The sequence below is a fragment of the Centrocercus urophasianus genome, unplaced genomic scaffold (genome assembly GCF_019232065.1).
Source record: "Centrocercus urophasianus isolate 14NV4802_14NV808 unplaced genomic scaffold, USGS_Curo_1.0 seq_26, whole genome shotgun sequence".
Taxonomy (NCBI): domain Eukaryota; kingdom Metazoa; phylum Chordata; class Aves; order Galliformes; family Phasianidae; genus Centrocercus; species Centrocercus urophasianus.
Window position 1 is genome coordinate 14,175,822 of NW_024884822.1, and position 15,863 is coordinate 14,191,684.

The following is a 15,863-nucleotide window of genomic DNA, read 5'->3' on the forward strand; positions in this document are numbered from 1 at the left end:
AGAACATGTCTTTTGACTAGGACATGTTCTTTTTTCCCACGTGTTGGTTTTTTTTTTATTATTATTATTTTTGCTATAATGAGATTAAATATATAAATTATTTAATTATTTATATGCACCTTCGTATATAAGCCTCAGCACATTTTCTCATCAATCTTTTAGTTCCACTGAACAAGCACAAATGAGGAATCTTTCACCTCTGTGACAGAACTTTACTGCTTTTTCTCTTTTCTTTGTGTGCTGCCGAATGCCAATATGTGCCTTGTCCTGAAGGAACTGCTTCTGCATCACTGCCAGGCTCAGGTGTCACAGGTGGCAGGGGAGGATGGCCAGAGGTGTGAGCTGTCACCTCCGTGCTGCTAAGAGGTGCTGAGGGAACGGCGTCCAGCAGAGCTGAGCAGCGCTGTTTTCTCCAGGGGAAAGGGAAGATGATGAGGTTTTGGAGCAGTGTGAGCTGGGGCAGAGCTGTGGTTTGCGTTAGCGAAATGTGAAACAGAGCTGATATTTTAAATAGGTGTAATTGTGTTATTGCTGGCTTCCCTTGCTGTGTGTGGTCTGGTGCTACCCTGCTGCTGGGATGGGCTGGGCTGGTTGCTTGGTCCCTGACAGCAGCCATTGCAGTTATGGAGAAAAAAGTCTTGATGTTTTGATGTGAACGCAGAGCAGCATTTGGGGTGTGCTGCTGAGGCTGCCACCAGCTCTGTCTTCCCTCCAGTTTCCTTTATTTCACTCTTTATGTGCATCGCATCTGCCTGGAGGTGACAGCCGTACCCCTCTCAAAGTCCCCAGGTTGGCTCCTTGGGCTGTCCTGCAGCCATGTGAGCCTGTGCGTTTTGGGGAAGAACAGTTTTGGGGGATCTTTGTTGTCAACGTGTGGATAGAGCATGGGGGTGAAGGAGATCACCATCTCTTCCCTCTTGGCAATGCAGCCATGGGCATCGTGATGCATCCAAATGGGAAGCACCACGCAGGAATAAGGTGGGAAGCAAACTAAATAGTTTTCTCTGTCTTCGTTAGCCTAAGATACATCTTAGAATAGAATTAAGATTTGACTGGAAAGAAAGGAAAACTTCATCTCAGAGAAAAGCAATTATTGAAGTAGCTAAATCCGTATTTATGACAAGACTGCAAAATTGTGTGATTGCACTGGAGAAGGCAATCAAAATTTCTTTTAAATAAGCACATGATTGTAAGGAAGGCACTTCTTGCCACCTTCAGGATAGCTATCAAATGGGGAAGGGGAGAAAGGCAAAACAAATAAACAAGGCTGATAGCAACTGAGTTGCAGAGAAGCCTTGTTCTTCCATGGGATTGATCTCCAACTGAGATCTTTGGTAGTTGTTTAAGAGAGAAGGAAAAATGTTACGGCTGTTCATTATCGCTGGGCAGTGAGGAGCCCAGAAGGGTCTGAGTTCAGGATGGGAAGTGAGCCTGGTTGTGTGGTTATCGCAGCAAAGCAGCACGGTGCTGACCCCAATGGCGGGTGCATTTCCGGCCCCTCTGTCCCCTTCTACCTTCTCAAGTCATGATGTTTTTGAAGCTATGAGCATTAAATAGGAAAGGGGGAAAAAATCTTGCCAGTAGATTTGTTTTGACATCAGAGAAATGCCTCCCACCTGGAATTTTAATTGGGTTTCAGTTGTAGCGGGACAAGAGGTCCAAAAATGATGTTGGCTCAGCAATAAAAGGACAGGAAGGCTGGCGGTCAGTATGACAACCTGCTGTTATTTTTCAGAGGAATAACATTTGAAGTCTTTGGGGAACTGATCTGCAAGAACATTGTCCCTTAAAGAGTGGAGAGACCCCTCAGATTTAGTCCAGCATGAGAGCTGAAATAGAATTGTTTCAAAACTGCCAACGCAGAGAACAGAAGCACAGAGAAAAGGGCATCTAGCAGGAGCAGCGGGCAGTGCTGTGCTTTGCACTAAAGCAAACAGATCTGCACCGACAGGAAAGCGGCCGCACTTCATTCTGCTAAGCTTTGCCAGACAGCAGTAGAGCAGAAAAGGGCAATAATGCTTTCGGTGCTCCGGGCACGTGGGTCAGCTTCCTGTCTAAGAGGATGCCTTTAAATCAGAGCAGAGCACTGCTCAGAGGATTGCTGGCAGCTGCGAGCACAGCGAGAGCTTTCAGGGTCACAGAGGTTTGGTCTCATTGCTCTAGCCAGGCTGGTGTCACTTCAACGCGAGCGGCTTGAGGGCTTCTCACTGATCATGACGTTTTTCCCTGGTCAGGGGTCGAGGGAGGTGGCTGTGGCAGCATGCAGTGTCACTGCAGGCAGCAGGCTGCTCCACACCATCCTTCCCCACCAGCCTAGAGTCTTGTGCTGTGTCTGAGGCTTCCTCGTGCTCTAACACCTTGAGAGTGAGATGTATTTGCTGTCCCTGTGCGCTTCGTGCCTCATTTACCCCAAAAAGGTTAGTCCCATGTGTTGCATAGGGTGACACTGGAGTGTTTGTGCCTCAAATCAGCCTCCTATGATTTATTTTTCACTTTGTGATCACTGGACTGATGATATTTAGACAAATGTGGGGCAAATTTGATATGGGTGGGGATTGCAAAGCTAAGTATGAAAGTCTGTTAGCAAAGCCCTATCATCTGCAAGGCAACGTTCTGGAGACAGCCCTGACAGCAGGGCTCAGCCAAACTGTCAGCTCCTACAAAGGATGACCACTGCAGGAGCTGCAAGGCGCAGCCTGGCGCGGTGCCGTGTGTGCAGACAGCCCGGCTTTGGCTGTGCCATATTTATCATTGCTTCAGAAGCAGAATCCCTTAAAGGATCCTCGTGCAGTAACTCATCCCTCCTTCCCTCTCTTCCAGGTGACACGTGCACCATGGCCAGCTACAGGCGGCTGAAGGGCGTCGTGTTGGAGCTGCAGGCGCAGCGCTCAGCCCCACCGCGCCGCCCAGCCGCCGACAGGGCTGCCCAGAAACGTGCTTTGGTGGAGGAGCTCTTCCAGCACCTGGATGAAAACAGGGATGGGCACCTCAGCAGCTCGGAGCTGGCGCAGGTGGGTGCTTTGTTGGGTGCAAATGGAGTGGGTTGTGTTTCTCATTTTGGAAAGGAGAGGTTGGCTGTGCCACAGCAGGGGGAGCGGTGATGCTGCAGCCCCCACGTCTGCCTCTGCATCTCCGGTGTGGTGTCCAACACTTGGTGATCCTCCACAACAACAACAGTGATGCTGGCAGTTTTCCAGCATCATCCTTGCTCCTGAGAATAGCTGATAATCCTCACTGCTAGCAATCATCTCCAACATTTCCAGGTAGCTTTTGATTCTGTGTAAGTTAGGAAGAAATCCTTCCCTTCTTCCTCCTCTTTTCTGGATCATATGGTGACATGACAGTAAAGTCAGAATACTTTTAAGAGGTTTATTTTGCCAGGGTGTTGAGGCAGATACTGAAATTTTGATTAGCTGATCCTAATAGCATTTGAAAAGGTGAGAGCCTGAAGAAACTGTTATTTCTAATTATGGGCCTGCTGTGCTGTTGGAATTCATCTAATTGGTAAAGTGAACCAGCGCAGGCACTTCTGCTGATTACTTTGTGCCCTGAACTTGTTTTCTTAGTGTGAAAATTTGACAAAGCAGCCTTATAAATATGAGCAGCAGCACTACACCAGATGTGGGAGAGTGTCCCCACATTGATCTTGTGGTTCTCTATGTTCTATAGAGTTTCCCCACATTGATCTTGTGGTTCTCTGTGTTCTATGAGGACAGCGCAAGCTTGCTGCTCCTCAAGCAGGACCATTTGCAATGGATTTGCTCTGAATTTTAATCCTAATGCTGTTGACACGATGCACAGTCCTGCCTGCACAATGCAAAGTGTCAGCATAAATTCCCTTAGATCTGAGCTATGAATGTATACAATACTTCATCTGAATTCGGTGATCTCTTATAAAGGCATGGGTAGGGATAAGAAAGCACTTCTCTCTGAATTCAAAGCCTGCTTTTGCACAGTTACATCTGAGTGTGAGAAAGAGCACCGAGAGGGCTCCAGGCGCAACAGCAAGCAAAGGAATTGGCTGCTAGTTTTTAATTCTTCTAACTATATCATCAAACTCAGTAAACGTGTTTGCAGCTCTGTTGCTTGCTGCAGTGTAATGAGCTGACAAAATCCAGCCCTCAGCTGGAGCCCACTCAGCCACACGTCCTCTGTGCACACACAAAGGCTGACAAAGTGCCAGCACCTCTCAAAAGACAAAGCAACACCAGGTAATGCTGAGTGCAGAGGGGCTGGGGATGCCTTTAATCCTGAGCTGAGCTGCAGTGCTGTGGGCCCCACTGGGGCAGTGTGGCCAGGTCAGGCTATGCTGGGCACCACCTGAACCCTGGGGCTCTCACACCGCCTATATTTCTTCTTAGCTCCAAGCCAGGATGACTTCCATCTGCTTTCACCTGTCTGCTTTATTCACTCTGCTTCCAAGGGATTTTTGTAGGCAATGAGCAATTTTTAATTTTCTGTGTTACAGCCTTAAGAGAAAGTTTCTTGCCTTGAGAGGCAGATCTGTGACTGATTTGTGTTGGCTCTTTTAATCTGAAGCTCACCACAACTTTAAAGTTCCTCCGAAAATGGGAGTTTTATTGCCCATGGGTAGAGGCAGATAAAATGAGCATGGTGCACAGGGAGGCATGTGATCTCATTCTCTCTGGCCGCTGGATGAGCTGTTGTTGTGCATTTTCTTTGTTTTACTTAAAAGAAAAATAGTCTCTTGAGCACCATAACCTTGTCTGCAAGAAACAACCTGAGGCAGGTAACACACACTGCTGCAGGAAACAAAAAGCACAAAAAAACCCAACAACCCAAGAAACAAAACAGTCATTTTTAAAGCCTGAAAGGGGTCTTTAGGAGGCTCAGTGCAGAGGGATTTGTCCCAGAGGAGAAACTGGAAGCATAGTCCCTGCAGCAAGGACAGTCCAGTGCCAAGGTAGCTTCCAGCACAGGGACACAGTTGAGGGCCTGTGCTTATTTGCTTACTGTCCATTACACAATTGCTTTGAGAGAAAGAGTGACAGCAGATGATCCATCCCTTCTGTGTAGAGCCCGCTCTGTGTCCTCACTGCCAATGGATTCCATTGAGCTGTGTTTCCCTCTGGACCCAGCAGTGTGAAGCACCCATGTTGTCCTGCAGCCATGGGTATACAAATCTATTAACAAAGGTAGTAATTGGAATGGTATTTCCATTTAAAACCTGAATGTATTTTCTAGTCAGATTCATAAATCTACTGAACACATTGCAGCTGAAGTGCCTTGTGTGTTGTTTTTTTTTTTTGTCTCCTGACATTAAATCAAAAGGAATAGTAAAAAAACTTGTAGTCTGATGAAAAGCTGATCAATTTTCAATACAAAGATAGACAAAGGGAAATTTCCATCTTTAGAAGATTGATCTCAGATGTTATGGTTGATCTCACTTTTATTGAACATTTTTACTGGCTAGGTGAAGGGTCATTTTTTTAGCATTATTGCTTTAAATTGCTTCAATATAATGGGCCAAGACTAGAGGAGTAAATAAGAGAGTCTCTGGATTGCAGCAAAAGCCTTCCTGCCTGGGACATGCAGTATTTCAGGAGTTTTCTTCATGTTCCACAATAAATTCAGAGAAGCCATTGTTTTCATTACGCTTAGATCTGAGTTTAACTGTTTGCTAACTTGGATGTATGACTTTCAAATCTCTCTTCATTTTTCGTGTGGAATGTGTGAAATCCTTTGCATGCAGAAGAAACAAACTGTTGAGAACTGAAAAAACACATTCATTTTGAGTATACCATCATCTCTTGCTTGTTCCAGTCCTAAAGGGGAAGGTGAAAGCGCTTGTGGAGTGATACTTTTTTTTCCTCTTTGCCCTATAAACCTAGTCCTAATCTGCTGACTTACGAAAGCACTGTTCTCCAGAGCCTCTGCTGCTCAGAGGCATTCAGAGAATTCTCATGCACCAGTGCCAGCAGCTGGCACCCCGAGCCAAGTTTGTGCCAAGTCAGAGCTCCAGCTTGGAGGGTTTCATGGTGCTGGGGGCTGAGTTGTGACCATCCTCATGCCCCTCTGAGGAGGAAGAAGAGGGTACTGCCCAAGGGTCATTTAATGGCGCATCTGCTGGGTGACTCAGAGCCACCGTCTGTAGCTTTGCAGTGAGGTTGAGCGTTTTCTCTGCTGCAGGTAATGAAGAAAGAGGATCTGGAAGATGATTTATTGGATTGTACGCTGGAAGACCTCCTCCGGTTTGATGATTATAACAACGACGGGCGCCTGACCCTGCAAGAGCTCTACACGGCCTTCCGTAAGTCCTGATGCTTCTGTCTGTCCTCAGTGTTGAAAGCGTGTGAATATCTGAGATGGCAGTGCTCCCTGCCCAGGCATGGTCAGCAAAGATGATCCCTTTTTGTATTTCATGTAAGGCTTGTTTTTAAAGATTGCTGTGCTTCAAAGGGTGGGCAAGAGCCAGGAGGTTGGTAAAAGCGTATGGGACTTGGTGTTCTTGTGGGTTTTCTCATGCTTTGGGCTGATGGCATCTTGTTGGTGGCTGTTGAGAGATGTTGGGGGAATGCCATGTATGTAGCCGTGAGCGTGTGGCTCCTGAGTAGCTCTGAGGAAACAATATGTACAAGCTGTTTTTGCCAAACGTCATCTTTCTAAAGAGAAGGTTTTCAATTTGCTTGACTTTCATTTTAAAAAGAGCAACTTTGGATAATAACATTTAATGTGCTTTCACACTAGCCCCAGTAATCACCTTGCACCTGTTTGAACCACATATATATTTAATTCAACACAGCACACTCAAAGCAGCAGATATACAGTAAAGCATAAAACTTCATCCGTTAAGAAGGTGATCAAGTGAGTTACCCCAGCTATAAAGGTTTGACATGCAGTTCTTTGGGAGTGTATTTGGATCAACGCGTTCTCAAAGTCACGGGAACTTGAAGCTAAATTCCACAAGTCATCTGTATGAGTTCTTGGTTCAGTGGATTTTAAGCAGGCAATGAAAATAGGACAGGTACAAAATATTAGCCCAGGGACAGAGGAAATAATCGATAAACTGCAGAAAGTATTGCTGCAAAAAAGCACGGCGTATTGAGGATTTATCGAAAGGATTTTGAATATTAAAAGAAACTAATGCTCAGATTTCTCTATTTTCAATTTCCCAGAATCCCTGCTTTTATCCAGAGCATTTATTGGTCGTTGGTTTTCAATTAAAAAACAAAGCACGTTGCTTGCAACTTTGGAAACTTTACAGGATTCACAGCATGTGAACTTCAGTGCTTGGTTAAAGCCTGGCTTTTTACTTTATTGCACTGTCTGGGAACAACTTCTCAAAAATATGTTTATGAGCTTTGTTCTTCATTATGAGGCAGCCCTGGCCCCTGACAGTAGTTTTGTAGTACATCAGGCACATTTTTCACGTTGCGTTGCTTAGAATTCAGCCAAGTCACTTATTTCTGTGTGCCAGCAGTGGGGATGGCTGCTCTGCAAGTTGAGGAACCTGACTTTCAGAATTCAGTGACATCAGGAAGTCTCAATCTGATTTATCCTCTCAAAACCTCCGTTAGGTCTGTCTCAGCGTGCCGCGCTCCGGTGCGGTGTTGCAGTTTGGAAAGGTTTGAAGATGACCTTGATGAAGCAAAGAGCTTTCCAATTTGTCATTCTTGCCATACTTTTGAAGCTGCAATTCATTTTCTTGACTCCCATGGCCTTTCTGCAGCTTACAGAGACACAGAATTGTACCTCCTCACTCCACGGTTCGCTCTTGCCTTTTTTTGACCCATCTTCTCCCTCTGGGGCCCACAGAGGTCCAAAGGGCATCTTTGGTTCTGTGCCCCGCTGGTCAGCTGAGAGTGAATGAAAGCTGTGTGGGTGAGAAGAAATGCAATGCCTTGCCTTATTGAAACCTGGTCTCACCATTACAACTCCTACATGTAATAGGTGCTGCTTTTAATAATCATTTCTAATCAGGCTAATCAATTACATACACATTTCAATGCGGAATATCAGATTGAGGGTAGAAATAGCAGCCCTCCTGCTAACCCTCTCTAATGTATCATCTTTATTCTATTTTTTTCTGAAAATTCTTTTATCCCTGAATAACAAGAACGCAATTTTAAGAAATTTGCTTTGGTGTATGAGGATGAATGGAAATATCTATTAGCAGAGGATTAAAGTATCACTTTCCAAATCATCCTAATCATTCGTACACGATGAGTAACATCTGAGACAGTTTAAATGTTCTCCTGGCAGCTCTGGAAAGAACAAGTTTAGGTGTCTTCTAATTTCTTATTAGTAAGTTTTATTAGATAAACAGGATTAGGGCAGTAATGAAAAGAAATTTATTTTTAAGATGATGAACTCAAATATTTTCACATTCCAAAGATAGAAAGTGTAGTACTAAGTGTACTTGTCTGTTTTCATACTGATATTTTCACAAAAGATTCAATAGATGAGTAATAAATAAGAAGCTTTGTTTATATCAGTACTACAGCAGTGCATGCACCTAATTAATCAGCATGGAGATGGTCAAGGAAATTGGCAAGCACGCCGCCCAGCTGAGTCAAGCTTTAAATACACTCAGATGAGTGATGTTTGGATGTAACTTCTGGAACAGTATCTGACTGGAGGTCATTAGAATTAGGCATGTCACTTTTGGCTTTCCCGTTGTCTTCCCTAATGGGAAAGTAGCAGGTTGGCAGATGTGAAAGCCCAGCTGAGAAAATCAGTGTAATCTTCTGGATCTATATTAGCATCAATGTGGACAGGTCCATTTGTAACACAAATATGTCGAAGAGAGGGAAAACATGCATCCCATCAAAATGGCTTTATCTTGTCAACATTGTTTAGCTAATAAGAAGCTATTAACCCTATGATAAAATCCCCTTAAGTTCCAGCTCACTGCCAACTAGGGCTCTCTCCTAAGCAGCACGCCCTTCTGACAGCTTGCCTGTGCATTTTGCTGTACCTCAGAGAGCACGAAAAGGCCTTTTGTGAGCATCCTTCCTACCCCATGGCTGTTGTTCTGACAGCAGGGAAATGCTGCTGGCTGTGAGATGTGCTGTTATCTAAAGAACACAAACACAGTTTAAATGCATTTATACAATCATAGAATCACTGAGGTTGGAAAAGACCCACAGGATCACCCAGTCCGACCATCCATTTACTGCAGGAATGAGTGCAGAAGAGGCTGCGGGATCAGCGTGCTCTTTTCACTCCTAAACTTGCTGGTGTTGGCTTGTGATTGTGCTGTTGTGCTCTTTGTAAGAAGCTTGTGCTGTTCTCTGATTTTGCTTTAATTCAGATTTCCCTTGTTGAACTGGCCTTAATACTTAGTGAACAATGTACTGTGGGTGAATTTGAGGAAATAAAAGGAGTGAGGAGCCAGGGCTGGGCATGGCTGTTGGGTAAATCAGTGCCAGTGTAGAGGAGCAGCAGTGGGTTGGGCTCCAGGCTCCATAAGTAAGACACACGGGGCTGTTCCTTCCTGACTCTGGACATCTTCCTGAGCCAAATCTGCACAGCAGAGTATGAAGCAGATTTATTTTTGAGGGGTGATTCTTGGAGACAGAGCTTTGTAGCTGTCAGCCAAACACTGAGGCTTCATGCCAGCCAGGACAGGCAGAGATGTGCCTGGGGAAAGGAGCAGGGGATGCAGGGACGTGGGAGAGCTTCTATTCTCAGGACTTAAGGAAAGATAGAAATAACTCATGTTTGAAGAGAATGGAACGTGTGTGTTTGGAAATGTCTGCAATCAATGTATTTCACTTCTGCCTGGCAGCCCAGGTGTCCAGCAGGAATTGCAGCTGTGAGTTCCATTCCAGGGCTGTGTGTTGCAGCCCAGTCCTCCCCATCGGTGTGGCACGTAGGGTTGGACATGTGTTGCTGCTATCTCCCAGTCAGATTGGTCAAGCCTGGTTAATTATATTGGACAACTATATTGTGAGATAAGATTTTGCTTGAGGTGTTCTCTTTAGCAATATTACAGCGTTAGTTATCAACAGGATCAAATCGTAGTCCAAAAATATTGACAGTCTGCGCACCGTGCTCAGCCTCTTCAGCTGCAATCTCCTTTGTATGTGATTTTTCTTTCATGTTGCTGCAGATATTGCTACGGAGTTGGAAATAATTCATTAGCTTACCAACATTGATTTGTTTCTCCTGTGAGCGATGTGATATCCAGACTTCAAACACGCCTCAGCAAGCAGAGCAGCGCGGCGGTGCTTTGGGTTGGCGGCGGTGTTTGGGGTGCCGCAGTGCTTGGGAACAAGATGAGCTTTCCTTTGCTGGCCAATGTGAGCAGCTCCAGGCTGCCTTGAGGGGTCCCATGCAGCTGTGTTGCTGAGGATAATGGCAATTCTGGGGGGGGGTTCTGGAATAATGAATGTAACGGTGAATTCTTGCAGCAAAAATAAGCTAAAAGCTAACCGTGGGGCAAAAAGCAGAATTTTTAAGCCATTTAGCTAGATTTCTGCACCTTAGTGTCTAAAGTGAAAATTTCTGGTAGGGTAGACATGGTTGGAATGATTGTGTGGGTTCCTTTGGTCAGGAATTGCTGTCTGATTAAGGCAGAGAGCGCCTCCTCCTAGTGGTGCACATGGTGGGAACTGCCAATCTCCAGTAGTTCTAGAAATACCTCTCATTTCAAAAGATACCGCCTGGAAAATGTCAATGGGCTTAATATATAATGACTGAATAAGAGAAAATGAACTAATTACAAGTTGTTATTGGAAATCCATTCTCTACGAATAGCAAAGAAAGCTCACCAGAATACAACGTCCCGGTGCTTTTAAACTGCTCCTCTGGGTGCATTGATTTGTTAATCTTGGTTTTAAATGAAAGAATTTGCAGTGTGGAGTTGTGCTTCGGAGGTGATGTAGTGCAAACCGTATCAAATGTCTACGCACACTCTTGCAGGAGCAGAATATCTAAATATTTATAAGTGCTTACGAGTGACTCAGTGGCGCATAAAACCAGGCAAATGCCATTTCTCAAAAAGTGATTTGATCCGTACCAGCAATGTTCACTGAAGCAATCTCCTACACACAAATAACACTATTCTCAGTTGCTTGCAGACACAAAATTACGTCAGTGAGCAGCAAATACAAATGTTGGTGAGCTCATGAAATGACTGACAGCCCCTCAGTGGGGCATCCACACCTTCAGATCGCACGGGTCGAGATCTATATGTGGTGATTTGCATTTTCAGTGAGCTGGGGATGTGGAATTGCAGGCTTTTCTATGGCTTTGTTCCATTCGTGCAAAAGCAGAGCAGACCTAGACTTCCCACACTGTCACTCCTTTTTTTCCAGTAAATGTCTTTCTAAGGAATTTGGGAAACAAATGAAACAAAGTCATGAAGCAAAAATACGGTGGTTTTTTGTTGGTTTTTTTTTTTCCTAAAAATGAGGGAAATTATGGTGAGTGAGTGCTAGAGCTGTGTTTGCCTTGTGAAATGTGCATTCATCTAAGGAATGCTGCCGTGTGTTCTGTTCTCCCATTCTCACGGATGCTTTGCATCACTTCTCCATCTACATGCTCTTCCAGTTTTTTTCCTCAACTGCTTCAGCAGATTCATGAATTTTAAGGTCAAAACTGTTCCTTAATATACCGTAATCACAGAATTGTAGGGGTTGGAAGGGACCTCCAGAGATCACCAATCCAACCCCCCTGCCAAAGCAGGTTCCCTACACCAAGTAAACCAGGAAACCGTAAGGTTTCCCAACATCTGCCTCAGATCCATTGGCTGCCACTACCTCTCCTCAGTTCTTGTTGTATTTGTTTTTGGGAGTTGATGGTGCCTTTTAGGTTCAGCTCCATGTGATGCCACTGAAACAGCCCCATTAGAGCGGTCCCCAGTGGGAGCTGCTCCCTGAGATCTGTCCATCAGCCAGCTCCTGCTTCATTTAGCACATGCTTCACTGATACAGCACAGTGCTATTGAGCTGCAGTGCTAATTTTATAATCAAAATGCCAGAGCAGCCATCAGAAAATTACTGAGTACAGTCCGTATCCCCAGTGCAGTGATACGATTTATGTAGAGCCACAGCTGAGATGTTTTTATTTCATGTTCTTCACAGGAGAAAATCTCCTTGACAAATCCAGAATGTCCTGATAGGAACTGAAAAAAATAGTAGTAGGAAATTGAGCAGGCTGAACTGAAAGGATGGTTCTGACCTCGTACTTTACACCACGCTCGGACCCCATGTCTTTGCTAGGGCATCCCAGCAGTGCTATTGGATCTTGCTGCCTGCAGAAGGGATCTGTGGCTGTGATTTACAAGAAGAAAAAAGAAACGTGCTAAGTGTATGCCAGCCTGTGGTTTTTCTTTTTGGTTGACGTTCTGTTCATGGTGAAAAGCTGACTACAGAAAAACATGGCAGGTGCCACTGATGCTGACCCAGCTGAAATGCAGCAGCACTTTTTATCGCAGCCCCAAGGAAATGCTGGAGAGGCAATGGAGTCATAGAATCATTAAGGTTGGAAAAGGCCTCTAAGATCATCTAGTCCAACCATCCACACACCACCAATACTGCCCACTAACCGGGTCCCTGTGTACCACATCTATCCTTCCCTTGAATGCATCCAGGGATGGGGACTCCCCTCCTCCCTGGGCTGTCTGTGCCAACCCCTCTCTGCTCCTCAGAAGAAATTCTTTCTAATATTCAACCTGAGCCTCCCCAGGTGTATGGTGGGCAGATGGGAGCACGTAAGGGAATGGGAATAACATTAATTCCAAAGCAAAGCACCAAAAAAGGAGCAGGGTGAAAAGGGAGAGTAAAAATATCCTCATGCTGTGATTGCAGAAGCTATAGGTGCTTTTGAAATACGAAATTAAATGGAACATTTGAGAGCTTGAAAGACGTTGGTAACTTTCAAAACATGCTTTCAGGGTGTACTTCAACATGAGCTGTATCTCATGGGGTTTTCCTGGATTTTGTGTGATTTCAGTGCAGAGCTCTGCTCTGATGGAACTGCTGCTCAAATTGCATCCAGGCAGAGGCTGGTTTTGAAATTGCAGGACACAAGATGCGGCCCAGCCTGACTTTCCCTGGGTGTCTGTCTGGCTCTGTGACCCAATTTTCCATGTCATGCATGCTTCATTTTAATTGTGTAGAAAATACTGCTTTGTGCAGTGCTCCATCGTACCAGAGGTTATCCATCATTCCCCACTTCGCCAAGACCAAATCTGCATCCCCGGCCTGGATTTCCCTTTTGCTGTTCACATAGGAAAGCAAAAAAAGAAAGGAAAAAAAAAGGAAAAAAAGGAGGAGTGGGGATGAAGGGGAAGCATATTAGTTTGTCCCTGGGCTGTGAGGGCCCAGGATCCATTCCCACTCGTGCCATGTATCAGCTGGGCTCAGGCAGTGCCGCCACCACCCCTGCGTTCCTCTTTACAACAAAAGCTGTCATCTGCATATGTTGAATATACAGTCACACGGCTGCTGTTTGATAGCTCTCGCAGGTAGAATCCTAAAAATTTTGCTGCACGAATGTCTGCCTTTTATATTCCACTCACCTCCCTAAGGCTATTGATCTAAGGAGCCCTTTGCCTGGGGAGAAACAAATCATTTCTGCCATGAAATTTCGGGAGCTGTAGTCTGAGCCTGTAGCAATCTGATGAGAGAAAACGCAACGCTGCTGCTGCCTGTCCAGGCTTAATGTTGTTCTGCTTGTCTAATCTATCTCCGTTAGCACAGACCTCTTGAATACTCTTAATAAAATCAAGGGCTGGAAGGAATATTTTTGCTAATGATCGTATGATGAAATAGGAGAATGCCATGCTGTGTCCCCTGGTAGAAAGCAGCTTCCCAAGGGGAGGGCTCCTCTCGAGGACAGTCTTCTTGTTTGTGGGTGTAAGTCCACGTGTAAAATCATCATTTCCTGCTCTTTATAACAATTAGAAATGAGCAATCCATGGGGCTGAATTGCTTGGAAGAAAGCAGCGTTCCTAGGCTGATGGCTGCCAACTCTTCATCCCCTCCTAACTTACATCAGGAAGTTCTGCTGCATCAGAAACAGCAAATCTCCTTTCTTAGGCATCCCCTTTCTGTAATGATCCAGAGAAGGCTGGCATGTTCTTCTTTAACGTGCAAGTCCTGCGCAGGATGACTGTGACTGCATCCTGGACTGTGACTCCATCTCGGCTGGGGATGAGTGGACTTTCCTATTGGTAGCTGATACACGTGTGTCTCTAAATTGGGTTTATACTCCTCTGGAACAAAAAAGCAAAGTAGTCTCAGTAGTACTGATAGTATCTGGTTGCATTTGGTCATCACTGGTATCAGAGTCTGTTGCACTTCATTATAGTAAGAAAAAGAGTTTTGTGCCAGAATCTGCTGTTGCACTGTCTGTCTCCAGCCCCAGATGTAAGCCCTGATTTACAGGCTTCAGAAGGTATAAAATGGGTACGAATACTGACTGTGTGAGTGAGCACATCTCCACTTGTTTTGGCACTAATTGCTGTTGGTTTTGTATCACCATTAGCCGATGTAAGTGCATTATGAACTACCGAACATACGTGTGTTTCACTCAAGTGGAGTGGTTTGGAGCCTGTTGGGAAGCGTAATGCATCTTCTGGCAGGGCTAATAGACTTGTTTTGCTTTTAAATGCAATTTACCAACCAGTCATCTACTAAAATATAGCATGCCCAGGTCTAAATTTGTTACAGAATTTTTATTTTCCTCCTTACTTGGTTTAAAGATGTGTTTTTATGAATTTGCTCCAAGTCAGGCAAGATGTGTTTGTGGAAAGGCTCCAATATGTTAATTGGTGTTTATTGAATACTTCAGTGTAATGTGATGAACAGGCATTGTGGATTGTAATTAATGCATTGACATCCAGCTTCTATAACTGAATGGAAGATGAAAGCAACTTGTAATGGCCATAACAGTCATTCATCTTGTGGTGATGCGTGGACACCTACCGAGTCAAATAGCTTTCAGAGAGAACAGAAATGCATTTTCTTTGTCAGACACTGGGGTTTGTGGCCATGGCTGGAGAGGGCTGCTAATGTAGCAACTCTTCCAGCAAGCAGCGCTTCCCTCCGGCGTTATCGAGCTCCCAGGATGGAGACAGGCACTTAGGCAATGAGAAAACAAAGTGGGCTGCTGGCATCCAGGTGAGCATTATTGGTGCTGCTGGTATCCCCTCATTGCTGTGTGCCCAGGCTCTCCCCTTCTCCTTGCCTTCTTCTTCTCCCTCGCTTACTTGAATTTGCTGAGAGCTGAGTGTATCAACAGGAGGGATTTGGCTCAGAAAGTAGATCTTTTCCTTTCTTAAATGCAGTGAGAGAGTAACCCGCTTACTCCTTTGATGCATTAGCACGGGTGGCCTCTTGAACGCAGTGCATTAAACAAATTATATGAACTGCAAATAACATGGTTTGTATTCTAGTACACAAACAGGACTCCCACAAATAAATAAACCAACGGCAAGAAGCTGCTTTTCAGCTTTCCCTTTTTAAGCCCTGCAACTGGGCACTAATACAATTATGTCAAAAGTATGTTGAGCAGATAGAAGTAATGAACTGTTGGATTCCTTTTCTGTAAAAGCTCTTTAACACAGGACGTTGGGGAATAAAAGATTTTCCCTGCAGTAGGCATCACGCGTACAAGAGCTTTAAAAAAATAAAGAAGAGTGGCAGATTAGCTTCTTTCTTTTGACTCGTGGGAAAAGACCAGCAGCTCCCAGCACTCATTGATTAGCTTTCCCTTCATTAAATGTGAGGTAGGGGAGGACTTGACAGGTGCAATTTCCTTTAGGGGGGGGAGCTTAGGGGCCTGGTGCTGCGTTGCACTGAACCATCGCTGCAATGCTCCCATGTGGCAGCTGAGTTGCAATCTTGCATCAGGCTTTCAGATGCCTTTCAGGTTCTGGTTGGAAGAGACCT

General features: G+C 44.9%; 1 protein-coding gene across 1 annotated transcript in view; it reads left to right on the forward strand.

Moving 5' to 3' along the window:
• The window catches only part of FSTL4 (follistatin like 4), a 180,419-nt gene that overhangs the window by 90,649 nt on the left and 73,907 nt on the right, over nucleotides 1-15,863 (forward strand). Inside the window, 2 exon segments of the mRNA XM_042826438.1 lie at nucleotides 2,821-3,011; nucleotides 6,151-6,271. Of these exon segments, the coding sequence (XP_042682372.1) occupies nucleotides 2,821-3,011; nucleotides 6,151-6,271 (312 nt within the window).